This window comes from Triturus cristatus, chromosome 10 (assembly GCF_964204655.1).
Source record: "Triturus cristatus chromosome 10, aTriCri1.1, whole genome shotgun sequence".
Classification (NCBI taxonomy): domain Eukaryota; kingdom Metazoa; phylum Chordata; class Amphibia; order Caudata; family Salamandridae; genus Triturus; species Triturus cristatus.
Genome location: NC_140593.1, coordinates 963,666,689 through 963,687,454, shown reverse-complemented (window position 1 = coordinate 963,687,454; position 20,766 = coordinate 963,666,689). Strand labels below are relative to the sequence as shown.

The window sequence follows — 20,766 nt, the reverse complement described above, 5'->3', positions numbered from 1 at the left end:
TATGGGACAGTTGTAGGTGAGACTTTACGTGGTTTACTGTAAACCCTAAGTCATGGAGTAGTTGGATTGCGGCGTGAGTGTGATGTACACACTGATGGTATGAGTTGGCTTTTATGAGCCAATCGTCTAAGTATGGGAAAACGTGGATGTGCTGTCTTCTTAGGTGAGCCGCAACTACCGCCAGACACTTGAATACTCTGGGTGCTGTGGTGATTACGAATGGGAGGACCTTGAATTGGTAGTGCTGACCGTCCACTACAAACCGGAGATATTTCCTGTGAGAGGTGTGAATGAGAATATGAAAGTAGGCGTCCTTGAGATCCAGAGTGGCAAGGAAATCGCCTTGTGAGAGAAGAGGAAGGACCTGTTGAAGCGTGACCATGTGAAAATGGTCGGAGTGTAGGTACAGGTTTAAGGATCTGAGGTCTAGAATAGGTCATTGAGAGTCATCCTTCAGAATGAGGAAGTACAGGGAGTAAACTCCTGTGTTTTGCTGTTGCAGGGGGACTGGTTCTATTGCGTTTGTGTAGGAGGGAGACTACCTCCTGCTTTAGCAGCGATAAATGTTCCGGTGACATTGGGCGCTGTCTGGGTGGTATGTTTAGGGGGGTAGAAGTGAGTTCTAGACAGTAACCCGATTGAACAATTTGTCTTACCCACCTGTCTGTGGTGATGTTGTTCCAGACAGGTAGGAACGAATAGTTTCTAACCTGTCGGTGTAGTTTTGCAGCTTGAAGATCTTTCTGGATTCACTATGCTGTGCATTATTCCGCGATCTTGTGGTTGGGTCCGGATTCGTAGTCTTTCCTTTGTTTTTTTTTTGTTTTTTTTTCGTAGCCCAGGTGGGCGTCGACGTACACCATTTGGTGCACCTCCCGTGACGTCGTCGTGCTTCCTGCGGAAGTCCCACCTTTGGGGCGCCATCTTCGGGTTCTTTTTTCCTTTCCTCTTTTTTTTTTTTTTTTTTTTAACCCTAGGCGATTGTTTAATCCTTCTTGTCCCTTTATCTGTATGTTTGTATTTGTTTGTTCTTTTCCATTTTACCCCCTCTTCCTCCAGCCTCATCTTCCTGGCGGAGGTGGGTGGGTTCGCTAGTGAATCCAGAAAGATCTTCAAGCTGCAAAACTACACCGACAGGTAAGAAACTATTCGTTTTGCAGCGTGAATCTTTCTGGATTCACTATGCTGTGCATCGATTTTGTAGCGGTTTTCCTAGTTCTGTGGCGGCTGGGTGGTAGATGAGCGTTGGTCGTTGAAAATGTGCTGAAGCACCTTCTGTCCAACCTGTGCTTCCTTGTTCATCTGAATGTCCACGCAGTAGTGTTTCGTGAACGTGTGCACAGATGCCCAAGTTGCCGCGAGGCATATGTCCTGGATGGGCGTGTTCGCCAGGAAGGCCACGGTGGCCCCTTTCTTCCTTGTGGAGTGAGCCTGCGGCCCCTCCGCTAGCTCCTGTCCAGCCTGTTTGTGGCAGAATTGAATAGTGAGGGCAATCCACCTTGCGATGGTGCCCTTAGTCACTGGTCTACCCAAGAAGCTAGTAGCAAAGGACACGAACAGCTGTTTCGACTTCCTGAGTTCCTTGGTTCTCTCAATGTAGTGCATCACCGCCCTTCTGGCATCGAGGGTGTGCAGTGCCTTTTCTGCGTTTGTAGTCGGGTTTTGGAAGAAACTTGGTATCTGGATAGCCTGATTTATGTGGAACGCCGACACTACCTTGGGCATGAAGTGTGGGTCAGTTCTCAGGACTATTCTATCTTTGTGAATCTGAATGTAGGGTTCCTGCAGCGTTAGTGCTTGAAGCTCGCTCACCCTGCGTAGTGAGGTTATGGCCACCAGAAAGGCTGTTTTCATAGTCAACATCTGCAGTGTTGCCTTGTGAATGGGTTCAAACGGTGCCTTCATGAGCTCCGTCAGGACCACATTCAGATTCCATGCCGGCGGCGGCAACCTTTTCGGGGGGGCCATCCTTTTGGCTCCCTCCATGAATCTCCTCACCACCTGCGAGCTGAAGAAACTTCCACCTTTTTCACCTCTGGTGTAGGCCACGATGGCCGCTAGGTGTACCCTTAGTGAGCTCGAGCAGAGGTTACTCTTTAGAAGGTGTGTGAGGTACCTCAGTACTGTTGAGTCTCTTGTCATTCTGTTTTGCAGGCCCTTTTTCCGGCACCACACAGTGAACCTCTTCCATTTTGCGCTGTAGCATTTTCGTGTAGTTGGTTTCCTTGCCTCCCGTAGCACTCGCATCGTGCTCCGCGGCAATCTTAGGTGTGCGAACTCTAGGTCTTCAGGAGCCATGCCGCCAGGTTGAGGGTCTCTGGCTCTGGGTGCAGGACCTCTCCGTTTTGCATTGAGAGCAGGTCCTTCCTCCTCTCGAACCTGTATGGGTTGCCTTGTGCCATTTCTTGAATTTGTGAGAACCATGTCTGCCTCGCCCACTGCGGAGCCACCAGGATCAGGGTCATGTTGCTGGTTCTGCACTTGTCGAGCACTCTGTGCAACAGGGGTATCGGTGGAAAGGCGTAGGCAAATGTCCTCGACCAGCTTATCCATAGGGCATTTCCCTTGGATAGCTGATCTGGTTGCCAAGCTTTGGCATTTTGCATTGTGGCGTGTTGCAAAAAGGTCTATTGTGGGAGTCCCCCATCTCCGGAAGATTTTCTCCGTCTCCTGGCCATTGAGCTCCCACTCGTGTGATGCTGAGGTCTGCCTGCTTAGCCAGTCTGCCTCCACATTGTCCTTCCCCGGTAGGTGAATTGCCAGTAGATCTATCCTGAGAGGTATGGCCCATCTCCAAATCTCCTGAGCTAGGGATGAGAGCGGGAACGACTGTGTCCCCCCTTGTTTGTTGATGTAGAACATCGCCGTGGTGTTGTCTGTTTGGACCAACACCCTCTTGCTGAACAGGTGCCTCTGGAATGCCTTCAGGGCTAGCAGGATTGTTTTCAACTCGAGGTAGTTGATATGGCGGACCGCATCTGCTGGGGCCCATAGACCCCTCACTCTGAGGTTGTCCATGTGCGCTCCCCATCCCTTCTGCGATGCGTCCGTGGTAATGGTCACTGTTGGGATTGGTGGTGTCAGGCTTCTCCCTGCTGTTATGTTGTCTCTGTTCCACCAAGTTATCTCCTCCTGCACTGCGTGCGTAACAACCACTAGATCCTCCCAGCTTCCTTTTGCTTGTGACCATTGTTGTTGTAGCCATTCCTGGAATGGTCTCATGTGCAGGCGTACATTCGGCACCAGCTGGATACAGGACGCCATCATCCCCATCATCTTGCTCACAGCCCTCACTGTCAGAGCTCGCCCCTTCTGGTGGAGCTTCGCCTCCTTCAGTAGAGCCTCTGTCCTCCTCTCGCTGGGCACTACTGTGCTGTTGCGGGAGTTGATCTTTGCCCCCAGGAAAATCTTCACCTGCTCCGGTTCCATCGATGATTTTCCCCAGTGGATCGAGAATCCCAGATTTGTGAGGGTGTCTGTTACGCGTTTTGCGTGCCTCTCGCACTTTCCGCGTGAGTTTGCCTTGACCAGCCAGTCGTCCAAGTAGGGGTAGACATGTATTCCCTTGCCTGCGTAGGTGCGCCGCTACCGCCGACAGGCATTTTGTAAAGACCCTTGGTGCGGATTTTAATCCGAAGGCCAGGGTCGTGAACTGGTAGTGTTCTTGTTCGATGTTGAATCTTAGCAGGCCCTTGTGCCTTCTGTTTATTGGGATGTGAAGATAGGCATCCTTGAGGTCCACGGTGACCATGAAGTCCCCTTCTCTTATTTGTGGCAGAACCTCCTGCAGTGAAGTCATTTTGAACCTTTGCGTTCTGATGAACTTGTTTAGGTAACGGAGGTCTAGTATGGGTCTGAGGTCTCCGTCTACCTTCGGAACCACGAAGTAGTTTGAGTAGACCCCTTTGTTGCGTTCTCTGAACGGCACTGTCTCTATGGCTCCCTTTTGCAGGAGTTTCCGCGTTTCTTCTCTGAGTATTGCCAGTTCTTGGGCCGATCTCAGTCTTCCCCTTGGTTTCCTGTTTGGAGGTCTTTTCTCCAAATCTACGCAGTACCCGTACTGCACAACGTTCCGTATCCACTTGTCTGTGGTTATACGCCGCCACTCCTGAAGGTAGAACCTCAGTCTCCCGCCTACTGGTGTCGTATGCTCGTAGGCTCTTGAATTTTCTCTTCCCCCTGATGACACTTTTTTGCGCCTCACCCTTGGGGTCCTGGCGAGGGTAGGCGTCCTCTTGCGTGCTGAGTCACTTCGTCGAGGGCTGTTCGCCCCCTCTCCTCCTTTGGCCACGTCCGTTCCCTCTCCCGCGAAAGGACTGGCCCAGAGGTTGATATTGCCAGTTTTGCTTCTGCTGACCTTGTCCGTGACCTTCACCCTGCTGACCTTGTTGGAACGCCTGGTGCGACGTCCCCTGCTGGCTTCCTCCCCTACCGTAGGGTCTTCTCGAGGGATTTCCTCGCCTCATTCCCCTCAGCTGCAGGGCCCCCATGGACCTCGCCGTCTCGTTTTCTTTTTTCAGCTGGGTGAGCTTGTCGTCCACTGTTGCTCCGAACAGTGTCTCTCCATTGAAGGGGGTGCCAAGGATGTTGTTCTGCACTTCCGGTTTGAATCCCGAGATTCTTAGCCATGCATGCCTCCTCTCTGTGACCCCTATGGCCATGAGTCTTGCCGAAGTTTCTGCCCCATCCAACGCCGTCTTTATACAGGAGTTGGCGATGTTTTTGCCTTCATCTATCAGGTGATTCGCTCTCTGCCGGTATTCTTCGGGGAGGTGCTTTACTAACTCCCCCATCTCATCCCAGTGCTGGTATTGGTGTCTATTGAGGAGTGCATTTGAATTCGCCATGCGCCAGTGCATTGCGGCGTTCCTCTCGACCTTTCTTCCTGTGAGGTCAATCCTCCTGCTCTCCTTATCCGGGGGTGGGCCCGAAGTTGCTGGTACGTTGGCCCTTCTCCTGGCCGTGGAGGCTATGATGGAGTCAGCGGTCACACTACCCTTGATGTAAGGGGGGTCCAGGGAGGAGTGCTTATATTTCTTCTCTGTCCTGGGCGTGATCGACCGGCAGGTTGCAGGTTCCTTAAAGGCTTCTCTCCCCTGATTCATCACGCTTTGTAGCATGGGGAGGAACTGGCTCCTTGTCTGGATGGGGAGCAGTGTCTCGACGAGAAAATCGGCTTTCGGTTTCTCCTCGTCGAGTTTGACGCCGAACGCCATTGCTGCGCTCCTGACCACCATATTGTAGACCCCGATGTCGTCGGGTGGCGAAGGCCTCGAAGGGTACGTGTCCACGGGCTCCTCCGGGTTTTCGGTGTCGAGATCGTGCCATTCGACGTCGTTGCTGGTAGATGCCGCCGATTCGTAGAACGACCGTTGGTCTTCTTCCTCGGCTTCTCCCTCATAATAGGGCTCTTCTTCCTCTTCGAGTTCCCTTGTCAGCCGTTCGGCGTCGAACTCGTCTTCGACCTCCTCGACGTCCGCTGATGGAACCGTTGGAATCTTGAATTCCTTCATTCTGGCGTCGAACTCCTTCTTTCTTTGAAGGATGTTCTCCATTTCGGCCTCGAGCCGCCTCTTCTTTTTTTCCATCTCGGAGATGCTTTCGGCGTCGACCGCGGGTCTTTTCGATGAAACTTGCGTCGACGTCGAACGTTCTTTCTGCGTCGATCGGCCCGTTTCATGGGATGCTTTCGACGACCCTTGCCTTTCGGCGTCTTTCGGCACCAGGGAGTCCTTATCTAAGGATCCGCTCGGCCTCTTGTCCGTGGTTCCCCCTTTGGCCGTCGAAGTTTTCGGCGCCGGGGCTCCCTTCGTGGACTTTGACTCAGATTTTCTCGAGTCACCCTCGTGTTGTCGAGGTACTTTCTGTTTTGCGCTCGACGATTCTCTTACCTCGTCTTCTTTTTTCTTGTCGGTCTCTACGACCGTGAAGTTTTCGGCTGTCTCGGCGACGTTGTCCTAGTCGTCCGAAGAGAGGCCCAGAGCGTAGAGCGTCGGGGGCTTCCCCTTGCCATCCATGCTGGCGTTGGCCCTTCTCTGCCGCTCTCTCACCCTGAGTGTCTTCGGCGCGAAGGCTGAGCAGGCGTTGCAGTCGATACTCTGGTGATCGACCGGTAGGCAGAGGTTGCAGACCGGATGCTGGTCTCTCTGCGCGAACTTGTGGTGGCAGTTTGGGCAGAACTTGAATGGCGTCTTGTCCATTGCGCTCAGGGTCTCTGAGCGTGCATTCTCCAAGGCCGTCGAAGAAAAGGGCGCTGGTCCTCCTTTCTTCGCGCTCCTGATGAAATCTTTTCCTTTCCTGATATCTTCTAGTGTTTCTATCGATGAAACTCGCTTTTCTTCCTTCTTCCTTCGAGTGTAATTCTGGAGCTTCCCGATGACGATCCAGACCCAACGGCGGAAAAAAGAATCTGAAGATGGCGCCCCAAAGGTGGGACTTCCGCAGGAAGCACGACGACGTCACGGGAGGTGCACCAAATGGTGTACGTCGACGCCCACCTGGGCTACGAAAAAAACAAAAAAAAAAAAACAAAGGAAAGACTACGAATCCGGACCCAACCACAAGATCGCGGAATAATGCACAGCATAGTGAATCCAGAAAGATTCACGCTGCAAAAATGTAGCAATCTTCCCCCGACCGGAGTGGAATGGTCTGGGGGGAGCGGAGGGAAGTCATTGGGTAGGGGTAGAGGCAGAGCGGGTATTATTGGTCTTGCCTCTACCTTGGTTATCATTGCCTCTGTAGCCTCCTCTTTGATAACCTCTGGTGAATGTGGTCTGGGTGGGAATTTGATAGGACGTGGAGGCATTGTCAGAGGAGTAGCCTCTGGAGGTGCCCTTGTAAGAGGAGCGACAAAAGGAACATCTGGGAGCTTGTGATTGCAAGGCTCCCATTGATTTAGCCGTGTTGGTGTCTTTTTTCATCTTTGAGAGATGAATCCACGGCAGGCCCAAATAAATGCTCCTGGTCAAATGGCTGGTTAAGAATGGAAGTCTGCACCTCCGCTTTAAAACCTGAAATGCGTAGCCATGCATGCCTACGCAGAAGGACACTTGTGTTGATGGCTCTGGAGGCGATGTCTGCCACATCTAGAGCGCAACAAATGGAGGTGTTTGTGATGAGCTTACCCTGTATGAGGTCGTTGGCCTCAGTTTTGTATTTGTCAGGGAGGTGTTGTAATAGGGACTCTAGCTCATCGTAGTGTGCCCCGATTGTATCTGGCTAACAAAGCTTGAGTGTTAGCGATGCGCCATATATTAGCTGCTTGTGACGCAGTACATTTACCAGAGGCGTCCAAGAGTTTTGACTCCTTGTCTGGAGGTGGAGCGTCCCCTGACGTTTGCGATTTAGCCCTTTTTTTGGCATTGGAGACCACTAAGGAGTCCAAGGGTAATTGGCCTTTAATGTATATGGGGTCTGCTGGGGCAGCTTTATATTTTTTTCTCTATCCTCTGGTTTATAACCCTAGCCCCAACAGGATCTTTGAACACCTCAGGTGCATGTTTGATGACCCCTTTTTTGTGTCGAAATATTCTTCTCAGAGCGATAAAATCAAACAAATCATCAAAAAATATTGGCCATTAATACAAACAGAGCCCGATTTTAAAGGTATTTTTCATTCACCTCCTATTTTTGGTTATCAAAGAACCAACAACTTACAACAATTACTCAACAAGAGCACTCCTGTACAAAAACTGAACTACAAAGGCACAGTCTCTCGCCACAACTGTGGCAGCTGTAAAAACATCATAAAAGGTACCAGCGTCTTGCACCCTTCAAAAGGAACACCCATCAAATTACGTGTCAACGCCACTTGTGATTGCAGCAACTTAGTTTACTTTTTGAAGTGCCCGTGCGGCTTACCATATGTCGGCAAAACTGTACGTAAAATGAAGGTCCACCTTACGGAACATAAAAGCATTATCCGTACTAAAAATACCAAGTCCACAGTAGCGGCACACTTTCTTGAGGCTAATCATATCATCAGCCAACTGAGATTTATGGTGTTGGAACAAATTATTGATAAAGAAGGAAGGGACAACAGAATTTTTTTATTGCAACGTGAATTATTTTGGATTAACAAACTCGATTCAGTACACCCAAAGGGGTTAAATGAACATTTGGAATTTAGTTGCTTTTTATAATTCACTTGTCTGTACTCAGTTACCACTTGTGTTGTTTCTTGGCAAGTACTGTTTTATATGCACGTGTTCTTCACGTTTGCTAATATTACTATTTACTTGATTTTCCTTACTTTCCCTTTTTTCTTTGTACGTTATTCACACTCTTTATGGGCACTCTATGATATGTTTTTTCTGTTTCACTGCCGTTTAATAACATTCAGTTTTAATGCGTTGACTACGCATAGTATTTCTTTTATTTTTCGCGCATGAATTAACATCACGCGGGACTGACACAGGTCCCGTGGATATTTCTCTTCCGGGTTCACGAACGCTTTCTAATTCATGCTGCATGCGCAAGGACGGCTACCGGAGTAGGTACGTGCTTTTATGATCACTGACTAGAATATGACGCTTCACCGAATGTGGGGTTATGCACGCATCTATTGCACACTATTTGTTCGACATGGCATGTAGCTCACGGATTTAATTCTGAACATCAGTTTGTTAACGCAGTGTTTACACGCTTTCGGGTGTCGACTTTACCTTTCATGACTCTTTTGGTTTTCTATTACTAGTCTTCAGAAATTTTGAGCGCATTTATTATATTTTAACGTGCATGTCTATGCACACGTTGACATTCACTGGTTTGGTTGATTTGGAAACGTGCTGTTTCTTAATAGTTCTGGTAACCTTTGACCCTTTTTTCACCACAGATTTTATTAATTTCACTAGCAGTGTATTATACTTGCCACAGTGATACGACATATGAGGTTTTTGATGATGTATATTTACGTTTGGTATTTGACTATATTATGTGGTGATGCATCCATGACGAAGGGCTAGACCCAAAATGCATCGGGGAGTCAATGCTACTCGGCATTCTGTTTACAACAGGATTATGAAGTGATTTGTAATATGAGAAGTATCATATGAAGGAGAAACATTGAAAAATAATTCATTACATTTTCTAACAGAAGTCTACACGGATGAGAGTCTGCGAGTACTTGATTTACATGCTTTACGCGCATTGATCGCCAACGCAGTGTGCTTATGTGAGTTCGCCCTTTCCCTGTAGGAGGGCGTTTCTGCATGACTATTGTTTACACCTCAGTGGATCAGGAGGTGGCACTCACCAGCACCTAAGTAAAATTATTTTTAAATAATTCTATAGTTGACATTGGTTATTCTTTGAAGTGCGACCATTCCACATTTATTCGCATGATGACCCCTTTTAACGGAGGTGGACTTTCGTGAAGTATCAAATGTGTCCATTAAGAAATCCTCTTCCACAGGGTCTGTATGTAAGGCAACCCCGTGGTATTGTGCAGCTCTGTGAACAAGCTGGGTGAAACCTATGGTATCCTCTGGAGGGGAAGGTCTAGAGAGGTAGATGTCATCTTGTGTTACGTTAGGGACATCTGGTGTGTTGTAATCGTCCCAGGGGTCTGGGGTATAAGGTGGACTAGGATCCCCTAGTGGTCTGCCCCCTTCCCCGTGTCATCAGAGGTGTCATCATCGTCCAGTGGTGGAGGAGATGGTGTAGGAGAGTGGGGTGGTGGTGGAGGAGGAGGTGGAGATGGAACTCTGAGAGGTGATGTTGCAATGTCTCTTCTTAGGTGGTGGAGCCGGTGAAGGCGTGTCCAGTGGTCTCTTTTTAGAACTGAGAGTCAGTTGACCAGTCTTTGGGTCTTTTAGAAGAGTTTTTTGGGTGGGATCCGATTTGAAAAGCTCTTCTGTTGGAGGCTGGTGTTTCGGCGCCGATTTTTTCGGTTCCGAAGGCTTGCGTGGCACCGATTCTGGAGTGGACTTGTGGTCCTTCGGCTTTGAAGCGTGAGATTTTTTTAGTCTCTGCAGGTTGTTTTTCGGTTCCAATGGTTTTTTCTGTTCCGATGGTTTTTTCGGTTTCAAAGGGTGAGAATGTGAACTCTTCGGTAGTGTCTTTTTGCTCGGTTCCAACTGCTTTTTCGGAGTCGAGGGGTCGGTGCCAGTAGGTTTGGGTGCAGAGAGCGTGGACGTCGAGGCAGTGGTCGGCACTAAGGTGGAGGAAGGTTTCTTTATCGGTACCAGGGCTTGAGTTTGGGCACCGACGGCAGGCTGTCTCGATCCTGAGTGGCCTGAAGGCTTAGTTGTGGACTTCTTTGCTGGGCCCAAAGGCGGGGCGTGAGAAGTATTGGCTCAGTGTGCACCTGGGCCCGAAGGTTGAGGTGTTACCGAAGACTTTGACTTTGCGGGGGCGTGGGGGGGGGGGGGGGGGGGGGGGGGTTGACGTCACTACTTACGACCCGCTGCCCAGGAGTGATGTCCTCGACATCGGATTCATCGGCTTCGGAGGCGCTGATGGGGCCTTCTTCGACCCGCTCCTGGTCTGGCACATCGACACCCTCCTGGAAGATTACATCGGGAATGGATTCAGACGAGCGAGCCATTGTTCTTCGAGCTAGACGATCCCGAATGGTATTCTTGGAGCGGAAAGAGGCAGACGCTGGACAGTCTTTGGCCTCGTGCTCCGGTGAGAGGCGGAGGTTACACACCTCATGAAGATCTGAGTGTGGGAACTTCGACCCACATTGAGGACACTTCTTAAAAGGAGTCCTTTGCATGAGCCAGAACGAATGGCCTAAGTAGGCCCGAAGGCCTTCGTCGACGACCGGAATCGAGGACATCGAAATTGAAGAGATGCGCGATGACTAGGGATCGCGATTGAAACCATTCCAGAGAAAGGGTGAGGATTGCGTGTCGAAAGTTGGATCGGTAACAGAACTGAACGGGAGCACGATAAACACATCCAAGCCCGATGGCGGAAAAAAAAAACAATCTGAAAATGGAGCCGATGCCCATGTGCACAATCATCCAAAGGAGGAGTCACCTATCTCATGATTTCCAAAGACTTTTCCAAGACAAAAACAAGTGCAAACATCCTGGCCCAACACCAGATGGCGATCTATGCATAGTGTGTGATCTGCAGCTCATATGCCTCGAACATTATATTTAATGCATCTAAGGAACAATTAAAAAGTTTAATTTGGCCTAAATTCCTGGGATTTGAAACACAGGCCGGCTATGTATCCATGAACATCATGTAATCACAGAAAAACCTCTTTATGGCATAAGCCAACACGCTACCACTTAAACATCAGTCCAGGCCTACTCAACAAAATGTACCTGTTGCAGATATCTCGTGGAATCTTCAATTCACATTGTACTTTTATACCGATAACATTCCCCCTCAAAAAAGGCCCATAGGAACACTTTCAAAGAACTCTGGAACATCAAACCTGCAATTATCTTCTTCCTATCTGTAAAATCAGCAGACATTACCAGAAGAACAAGCTCCTTCTGAGGAAGGTAATATAGGAGGAAATGCTAAAAGATGCAAGAACCCAAAAAGTACTACTACTTCTTAATTTTATTAGTGACTAAATCTATTGCTGACCCTTCTATATGCCTGCAGCTTATTCTACTGTTATTTTACCATTTTAGTCATGAATGGTCACCATGATCTGAAATCCTGTTAAGGATCTGTTGAATTGTTTTAAAGACATTTCTAGGGACAGATGTGCAGTGAAAGGAAATAGTAGAATGATTTAACATTGCATTTCTTCTAGGGTATGATAGACATAGTTCTATTAGAGATTGCAAAAGGTTTGGTTGTTGTGAGAATGTACAGTGGGAAATGAACAATGGGATGGATGCTCCAAAAGTAGGGTCTAATTCCAGGATCAAGACTAAATGTGGTGCAAATATAGTGTTCAAGCATGTGGCCAAATGAACAGGTGGGACGTGAGACTAAATGATAGAAATCGAGAGCCTCAATTTTACAGAGAAGGCAGGTGGTATCATGGGTAGTGTTAGTCTGACGAACCAGATGCTGAGGTCACCTGCTATACATCAGTTGTTGTGATCCACAGTAGTATCTCCAATTAAATCAAGAAGGGCATCAGCAAAAGCAGTGATGTGTGAAGGTGGAAAATATATCAGAAGGAATGAGTCTGAGAAGGTCACAGATGGAAAAACTTGAACTATCACGGACTTGATTCCAATCAGAAAAACCCTGTGTCGGAGCTCGCAGTCTTTTAATGGAGCACTGTTATGAGTTCATCTGAAGTCGATTTCTTAAGAAACTTAATTAATCATCGGCTAGGATGAATGAGAACATCTTTGGAAAGCAAGCAAGCTTTCTGTGATGAAAAGGAGTTTGCCAACAGAACATAGATATGATTTCTGTTTTCACTAGAGAATTCAACAATAATTAGCTAGCAGAAGCGTTATTTGAAGTAATGTTTTGGCAAGGTTGAAGTAGGTCACTGGTTGAACCCAGCTGAGTACCAAGAAAGATCAAATGTTGGCCTTATTATTGGTGTTTAGTACGAGGAACTTTGCATGCATGTCTAACAATATCCACTGAAGATTCCTCCTCTATGTCTGCATTTCTAGTGTGGGAGATAGTACATGATTAGGTAGTAGAGGAGCGGTTTTAGCTTCGGCACCCAATTACAATTTACAGCAGTGTTTATGTTATATGTCATATTGTATCTCATATAGGAGCAAAGAGTGAAGTTCTAGCCAGTGTGCCAGCAGAGGTGATGGGCATATTCTATAGTACATTACTTGCAGTTGGCCTAATGATGACTTATCAGGTTTGAAGGAAGAATGCAAACAACATTAGAATTACTATGGAGGACATTGGCAATTGGGATTCAGATTCTTCTAACATGCGTTTCATCGCTGTTCATGAGACTTTAGCAATATTCATGTAATTGTCACAGGACAATTAGCTGAATGGATGTAAGGAAATCATAGTTGACTGTTTTCTATTAAACCGACATATGACAGCAGAATTTGTGAGAAATACTGCAGATTGGATCGGTTAGTTCATTGACAATTTTGAACATATCCTTGGACGCGATCACACTATTCACTCCACTCACACCTGGGACTTTTACAGCCATTTGCCAAGCATTCAAGATGATTATACCAAAGAGTTCACTCAAGAGCTTTTAGGTGCGGACTATGTCAAGGGGGTAATTTGGTAATGTATTGTTGTAAACCAAAAAGAAAAGCATAGATGCCCAGTAGAAGGATTCAAAATTACAGAACAGTAATGCAGATTGTGCATCATGACAGACACAAATATTTTAACATATAGATTATGCATCGAAAATAATGGTGAAATATACATTTTTTAATTCAACTATATTGTCGACAGAATACGGCCAATAAAAAAGGCTCAATATTTGATTTAAATAATATTGCAAAAATAGATAATTACCTGACATCTTGGCTGAGGTTGTCTTTATTCAGTAGCGTCCCCAGAAGATTTAAAATGATTGAGAAATGTTTTTTTGTTGCTGTAGTTACAGTGCTAATCACTGCTCCATCAAACAAAGAGGGAGAAGAGGAACTCAGGCTACTAGATATGAAGTGGTCATGCCTAAAAAGAAAACAAAAATGCCTGTTAGTTCTGAATACAATCCAAGATATTTAATTTACATTTCTTATACTGCTACAATAGAGCCATTATACTAAAGTCCATGTTGCAGTTTCCAGTGGGAATTTCAATATTAAAGAAAAAATATTGCCCACTGAATTTTAATTGCATTTACACAACAAATGTACTTAAAGTGAAATGTGCTGAATACTTGTGAACGGCTTTGGGGTATATGAGGCTTTTTACTGTACTTTAAAATGGACACCAACAAAAAGCATAAGCTCAATAGATTACATCGAATTTCACAAACTTTGACACACACCTACTTCCCATGTAGGAGTCTAGGGTACATTTAACCAGCTAATAGGCCATTTAATAAAAAGGAGTTCATACTAGGTCTGGATTTATCAATGCTCTGAGTGTGTTCAGTAGTACATGAATATTCATTAAGTACCTGGAAAGCATTAGTACTCAAGGCCATCACAAATGCATGTTTCTATTACATTCAGACAATATGGCATGCACTGTAGTTAAAGTAGTTTTAAACAAAAATTGTGAACTCTAAGGATAGGAAAGTGGAGTGTTCCAAACATAAAATTGCTCCTATGAGTTACAATCATCAGAACAAAAGTACATGCAAGCCAACAAACATTGAGCAAAATATGTTTGGAGCAATAAAGGTACGTGTGTGTAATATAGTATATTATTATTGGGTGTGGTTGTGAGACCTCGCCATGAAATATTACAATCGCTCTCAGGTACAGTTAGTTTCTTTAACAAAACCCTTCGCTCAATCATTGGTAGCTGTTGCACAGATCAGTCAAAGAAGCAAGTGCAAAGCATTTACAAAGACCAACACAACAGAAATATGACACCAATTTAATAAAAATATGTAGTATATGCATCCTAAAATAGACCCTAAAAACAAGAAAAATCTATCAAGGGAAAATGGAGAAGTAAGTTTTCCAAATTAGAATAAATCACTGTAATTCAGTCTTGAAAATGTAATCTATGCAAGCAGCTTAGCAGTTTTTAGCCAACTGGCTAGAACGTCTACCAAAATGCTCTCGGATGGATCACAACTGGTTGAGAACTATTCAAAGGGACCATTGAGGTCCGGGGAGACAGTTACCTGTTGTGTCCGGCAGACTGGGGGTCCTCACTGCATTTTTATCCTTCACCGCGGTCCAGCAAAGAAGTGATTCTGATTATGGTCATACAGAATGCTGGAGATGTGGTGAGTGTCCCTGGGGCAACCCTGCCATCCACGAATGCCAGGGGTAATCTCTAGCCTCTATCTCCCACTATGCACCAGGAAAGCACAGTGCAGGTTCAGGTCCACTAGTCACTTGATCTTCCTGTTACAGCAGTCTCAGTAGTTCTTTGCTGGCAAGTACATATTTCATTTTGGGAGGACCAACGTCCCCTCTGACTGCGTTCTCTGGCCCAGCAAAATTAAGCGTACCATGTGAGGGTTGGTAATCTGTCTTACAGCAGGCACTTCGGCGTCCAAGCATTACTGCTTGAAGAGTGCAGGTTTCCTTAGCTTTGGTGGTCTTGAAGCTTAGCAGGAAGTTAGCTAACAAACCCTTGGAGTTTCTTTTTCTGTTCTAGTGCAGGTGGAGCTCCTCTCCACAAATTGGCACAGTTCTCTCTGCTGGTCTGTAGGAAGCTGGCTTTTTATTTAGTGTACAAAAATAAGGTACACTAAGTTGAAAGTCCAGGCAACCCTTATTGGATTACAGGGTTTAAATTAGTAAATGCTATCTTTTGTGGTAGTGAGGGCAAGCAATTTGGGCTTATCAGGGGGTAGCGTTCAGCATTTGTTCAACACACAGTAAATAAATGAGACACTCAAGAAGAAACTTGAGACCAATTTAGGAACATATCAGGCATTTTTATATATTTTTTAACATCAAGAATGTAGTAATTGGATAAGTACTTTGAGTTATAATATTTTGCGGTTAGCAAAAACGTCATGCCAAAGCGATTTTATGCTGTAATGCTTTCCTATGGAGAAAGAAACATATACTGCATATACCGATAGCGGCAATCGCATTTCGGGGGTCTGCTTTAGGACTTAAGGTGCTAGGGAGTCAAGGTCACAAGATCCACTCGTAGTTTGGGTTTACCTGCCCTGGCGTGTCCGACTGCAGAGGTACTGGACGGAGTGGTAGCCTTGTGTGCTACACTGTAGGCAAAGAAGGGGGGGGGGGGGCACCTAGAAACAAGCTGCAGAGGGTGCCCTTTGGGACAAGTCGGGGAGCTCTCAACAGGGGCTCCATTCGCGAGGGTACTGGGAGCAGGGCGGGGGGCAGAGTCGGTGTTGGTGGACCCAGGCCGGAAAGCTCGGGTGCAAAGGGTACTCAGTCAGACCTGCAAAGGAGGACAAATCAAAACAGCTGGACCATCCTTGGTGTTGCCCTCTGCAATGCTGACATCCCTCGATGGCTGGTCGCTTTTTGCGGACTTGGAGTCCGGATTGGACTTCAAACAAGCGTTGGTTGCTGCAAGAGCTCCAGTACCCCGGGGTATTGGTGCAGGGTGTATCCTGGGAGTCCAGGCTTCTCCAAACTTGGTGGGGAGATGAATCTGACCTTTGAGGCATTTGGAGGATGCACATCTGCAGGGCGATTCAGGTTTTCACAATTGTCGGGCCAGGTGCAGGCAGGGTTTGGTGCCAAAGTCCATCGGTAGTCCACAGTTCTCGGTTCTTCTGGAGCTCTTTTTTGCCTTCTTTTATGAGGTAAATCTCAGTTCCTAGTGTCAGGGGGCCACCTAAATACTGAATTTATGGGCGTTAAGGAGAGTGAAGGGTAGTAGCCAATGGGCCATTTACCCTGGGATCACTACACCTCCTTTATGACCACTTTCTCTGAGGAGTGGGGATAACCCTTTTCCAGAGTTCCTGATTCCACTAAATTCAAGATGCTGGAATCCTTCCTTCATCAAACAGATCAGACAGCCCGCCTTAGGGGTGTGACTAGCCTGGCGGTGCAACACACCTACTTGCATATTACATTAACTACCTGTCCTGGTGCCAGATGGGCCTCAGAACAGGGGGTGGCATCTTCCGGGTCTAGGGGAAGCCCGGGTTGCATATCAAATGCGGCAAAGGCTTTGAAGCCTCTGGCCTTGGTATGCAGATTTACTAGCCATCCAGCTGGAGGCATTGTTTCTGACCTCAGAGCACAGTCTCTCACTGCCGGGGGTGTCAGAAACTCATCTGTGGTGGCAGGCTGGAAGGTACCAGTAAGCCAGCACACTAAGGGGCTGGTAGGTTTTCAGAGGGCAGCACTTTTAATAAATCAAGTACTGCAATCAGTTTGCATTTACTAAAACAAGGTGTTTGATACGAAACACCATAGGTTTCTAGGAAGCCATTATGCAGCTAGGGAACTCGCAATGACCAGTGCCCAGTACATGCACTTAAGATGGCTACCCTGCTCACTCGTACTATCTAGTAATTGAACTAGACATCACAGGGGCATATCTGATCATGTAGATATGTCCTAACATGTAAAACAATGCGCCCTGCCTTAGGGCTAAAAAGCCTGCTGTAGGGGTGATTTACATTTATTGCATGCAGTGTCTGTGAGCATGGCACACAGGCTGTGTGGCATTTGTGCCATGCTTACACATTTGTTTGCGCCATTTCACGCAGCCTTAAATGGAGACTGCATGAGCTTGGTGGTGGATCCCCTTAGGGTCCCACAATACATGCTGCAACCCGTAGGGACCCTCTTTAGTAACCATGCCCTAGGAACCAGGCTTACCATTTGCCAGTGACTTACAGAGGTGCTAAAGGTCTTGCAAAGTGGGGAATAATTACCTTGTTTTAGGGAAAGCGCACGGGTACTGGGGACCTGGTTAGCAGGAACCCAGTGCACTTCAGTTAAAACTGCATTAAATACCAGGTAAAAAGTGGGGGTAACCATGTCAATAGAGGGCTCTTTCCTACAGGGCCCCTCCAGTAAAGCAGGTGCAGATCAGTGTTTAGTGCAGCCACACTTTGCTGGGTTCAGGGAGCAGCAGTGCAGTGGTCTTCTTTTCAGTCCAGTAGTGATCTGAGGACTGAGTATCAAAGGTATCAGTTTTATGCCATCTTCGTGTTTGCTGGTGGGGAGGATTCACTAGCCAATGGGTGACAGTTCATATGGGGCAACCATTCTCACTTTACATCAGTTCCAGGGGTTTGGCCTAAAAACAATCCCAGTCTCCCCTCTGCCTGTATCAGTGATGGCTCAGGTCTTCTTCACAGGTGCGGAGTTCTGGACGCACCCATAGGGTGAACCCTGCATAAGCAGCCACTTCTCCTGCAAGACCAGTTCTAAAACCGGGTTTCCTCCTCTGGAGTGGATGCCAACCTGTCTGCCCACATAAAGGAATGGGCACGCTAAAGTGTGTTTCTTCTATCTGCACTTCAATGAGTCGGTAGCTTCATTGATGCTGGACCATCTGTTGTCACCACCCGGTAATCACCCTGCTAATGGAGGTTACACCACCTCCCACAACAGTTCTCTATGTTCCCTGTTTCTTGGAGCTTTTCACAATTCCTAGCCGAGGGTCAGCCCGTTAGCTTTATGGACAACAGCTGCAGACCATCAAAAAGAGCTACAAGAGGGCTGGGCAAGAAAGTGGTGACTTTCTAAAGTCACCTTTGCCTTAAGTCTGACACCAGCAATAACGCCGTTTAATGCAACAATTAAGTGTGATACCTTGAAGTACCATGTTCGGTGGTCCAAAATGGAAGTCAGCACTTAGCATGTGGGTTAGAGAAGCTCTGCAAGATAATCAATGGGGCTATCAGCTTATCACAGTAAAAAAAATGACAATTGCCAGCTTTTACCTTCAGGATATGTAAGTGCACTTTCAAAATGTCCTTTTAAATATCAGCACCCTCCTTTATGGGATCATATAGAGCCTTCTTTAGGGATGGCTTATCAATATTACAAATGTAGGTTTTGATTAGCAAAAGGGTTGTTTTGCCAGGTTGAGTGGGCAGGTTGGCAGCTGCCAGACTAGGCTGCAATGGCAGACCTAGAGCAGTGTTTTCTCTTTGTCTCAACAGTGGTGGCACAAGGAGTGCTGCAGTCCACTGGTGACAATTAACTTATTAGCCCGGGGTACCATACACTAGGGTCCTATAGTAAGTTCCCTATGCCTACAGAGGCAACAGACCAGCAGCATGAGTCTTGGGGGTGGGGGTGGGGGGGGGGCTGGTTGAAGATCTGACAAAAATAGCAATTTTTAAAGTAAATAATACATAATGTGACTCACAGAGAAGTCCAAAGTGTTCAATGAAAATAAACTGTGCTGTGTGCTACACCACTGAGTCCCCGTCTTAATTAGAAAGGGAAGGTGAAATTACTGTTAAGGTTACAACAGATGTTAAGTACAACACTTAAATAACAGTCTACAAAATATCATGCACAAGGTAAAACAGCCATTACATGCCTCAACAGCAACCCAATAAACAACAAAAGGGTACATAATCCAGGGTGATTTAATGTCTTTGTCCAACACTAGAATTTTACAATTAAAATAAAATGCTTTGTTCAGTATTATTTTCATCGTACACTCAAAAAAATTCTATGGAACATAATTAATCAGATTGATGAAACTTTGTAGGAAAATGCCCCTTTTTGACATGGTCACCCCCACTTCTTCTCCTAGTACTGATGCTTTCGACTGAAAGTACACTCGGTCCCTGCTAACCAGCCCCCCCAGTGCTTTTTCCCTTAAAATAAGGTACATGTCTAACTGTAACAAAATTGGCAAGGACTTTAGCACCCCTTTAAGTCCCTAGTAAATAGTGCCCCTGGTACCGAGGGTATGGGTACTAAAGAGAGACCTTATGGGTTGCAGCATGAATTATGCCACACAAAGGGATCTACACAAAAACTGCACGCAGCCTGCCATTACAGGTTGCGTAAAATGATGGAAATCATTTTGAAAACATGACACGGCACACTTCATGTGTGCCATGTCAAAGTACACTGCATATACTACCATCTAAGTTATTACTACAGCAAGCCTTAAAGCCCTAAAGCAGGGTACATTACATTATATGCAAACACCTGTCTGAACGAGCAGATAGGCACATTTGAGGTCTAGTTCAATTACTAGATCTTGCAAGTGATCAGGCAGCCATCTTAAGGACATGTACTGAGCACTGGTCATTGGGAGTTACCCAACTACATGATGGCTGTACTGAAACCAACGGTGTTTGGTTTTAATTAATCTGTACTGAGCCAAGTATTTGATTTATTATGACATGCACACAGAGGGTGTAGGAAAGTGGGTTTCTGTTGCAGTACCCCTCCCCCCCCCCACTTTTGCCAGACTACTGATGCACTTTTTCTTGGTGTGCCCTGGGTCCCTGCCAATCAGGTTCCCAGGGCCTGTGTTCTTTCCCCACAACTAACCCAATTGGCATCTCTGGCCACAGGTCAGCCCCTGGTAAATTATACCACAGGTACCCAGGGCACAATGGCCAGGGAAGACCTCTAAGAGCTGCAGCACTTATTGTGCCAACCTTAGAGGCCCTGTACCCTGACACTCTCACACACTGCCTTTTGCAGGCTGCGTGTCTTGGTGCAGAACAAAGTGAAGAGACGACATGGCACACATCCCTGTGTGCCATGCCCACAAACCACTGCCCTGACATACATCAGTCACCCCTCTAGCTGGGTGCCCTATGCCAGTGGAGAGGGTACAGGTGCATGAGCCCTGTACCCCTAAGTGCCCAAGTCCATTCATGGGCACTGTAAGTGCAGTGCTGCCATTAACAGTATATGGTGCTGGGAGTTAGTCATTACAAACTCCACAGCACCATAATGGCTGCACTGAATACTGGGAAGTTTGGTATCAAACTTCTCAGCACATTAAACCCACACTGATGCCAGTGTGGGATTTAATGTAAAATGCACAAAAGAGGGCATCTTAGAGATGCCCCCTGAAATTCGACCAACTCCTAGTGACCTGCCTGAGTGGCTGCTTAGGCTGCAACCATCAGACATGTTTCTGGACCCCTGGGTCGAGAGCTTGCTGCTCTCTGGGGGCTGAAACAATGCACATCCTGGGACAAGGTGCCAAGCCTTCTACCCCAGGATGGGCAGGGATCACAAAGGAGAAGCTTCAAAAGCATGCCCCCTTCGTGAGCCTCTCCAGACCATTTGCTGCTTTCAGCAACTGGTCCCCACTGGTTCTATC

The 20,766-nt window shown here is 46.8% G+C and overlaps 1 protein-coding gene across 1 annotated transcript in view; it reads right to left on the bottom strand.

The window, feature by feature from the left end:
• The window catches only part of SMG1 (SMG1 nonsense mediated mRNA decay associated PI3K related kinase), a 1,471,505-nt gene that overhangs the window by 1,157,656 nt on the left and 293,083 nt on the right, over nucleotides 1-20,766 (bottom strand). Inside the window, exon 15 of the mRNA XM_085628855.1 lies at nucleotides 13,393-13,554. Coding sequence (XP_085484981.1) covers nucleotides 13,393-13,554 — 162 coding nt within the window. The remainder of the gene's footprint in view (nucleotides 1-13,392; nucleotides 13,555-20,766) is intronic.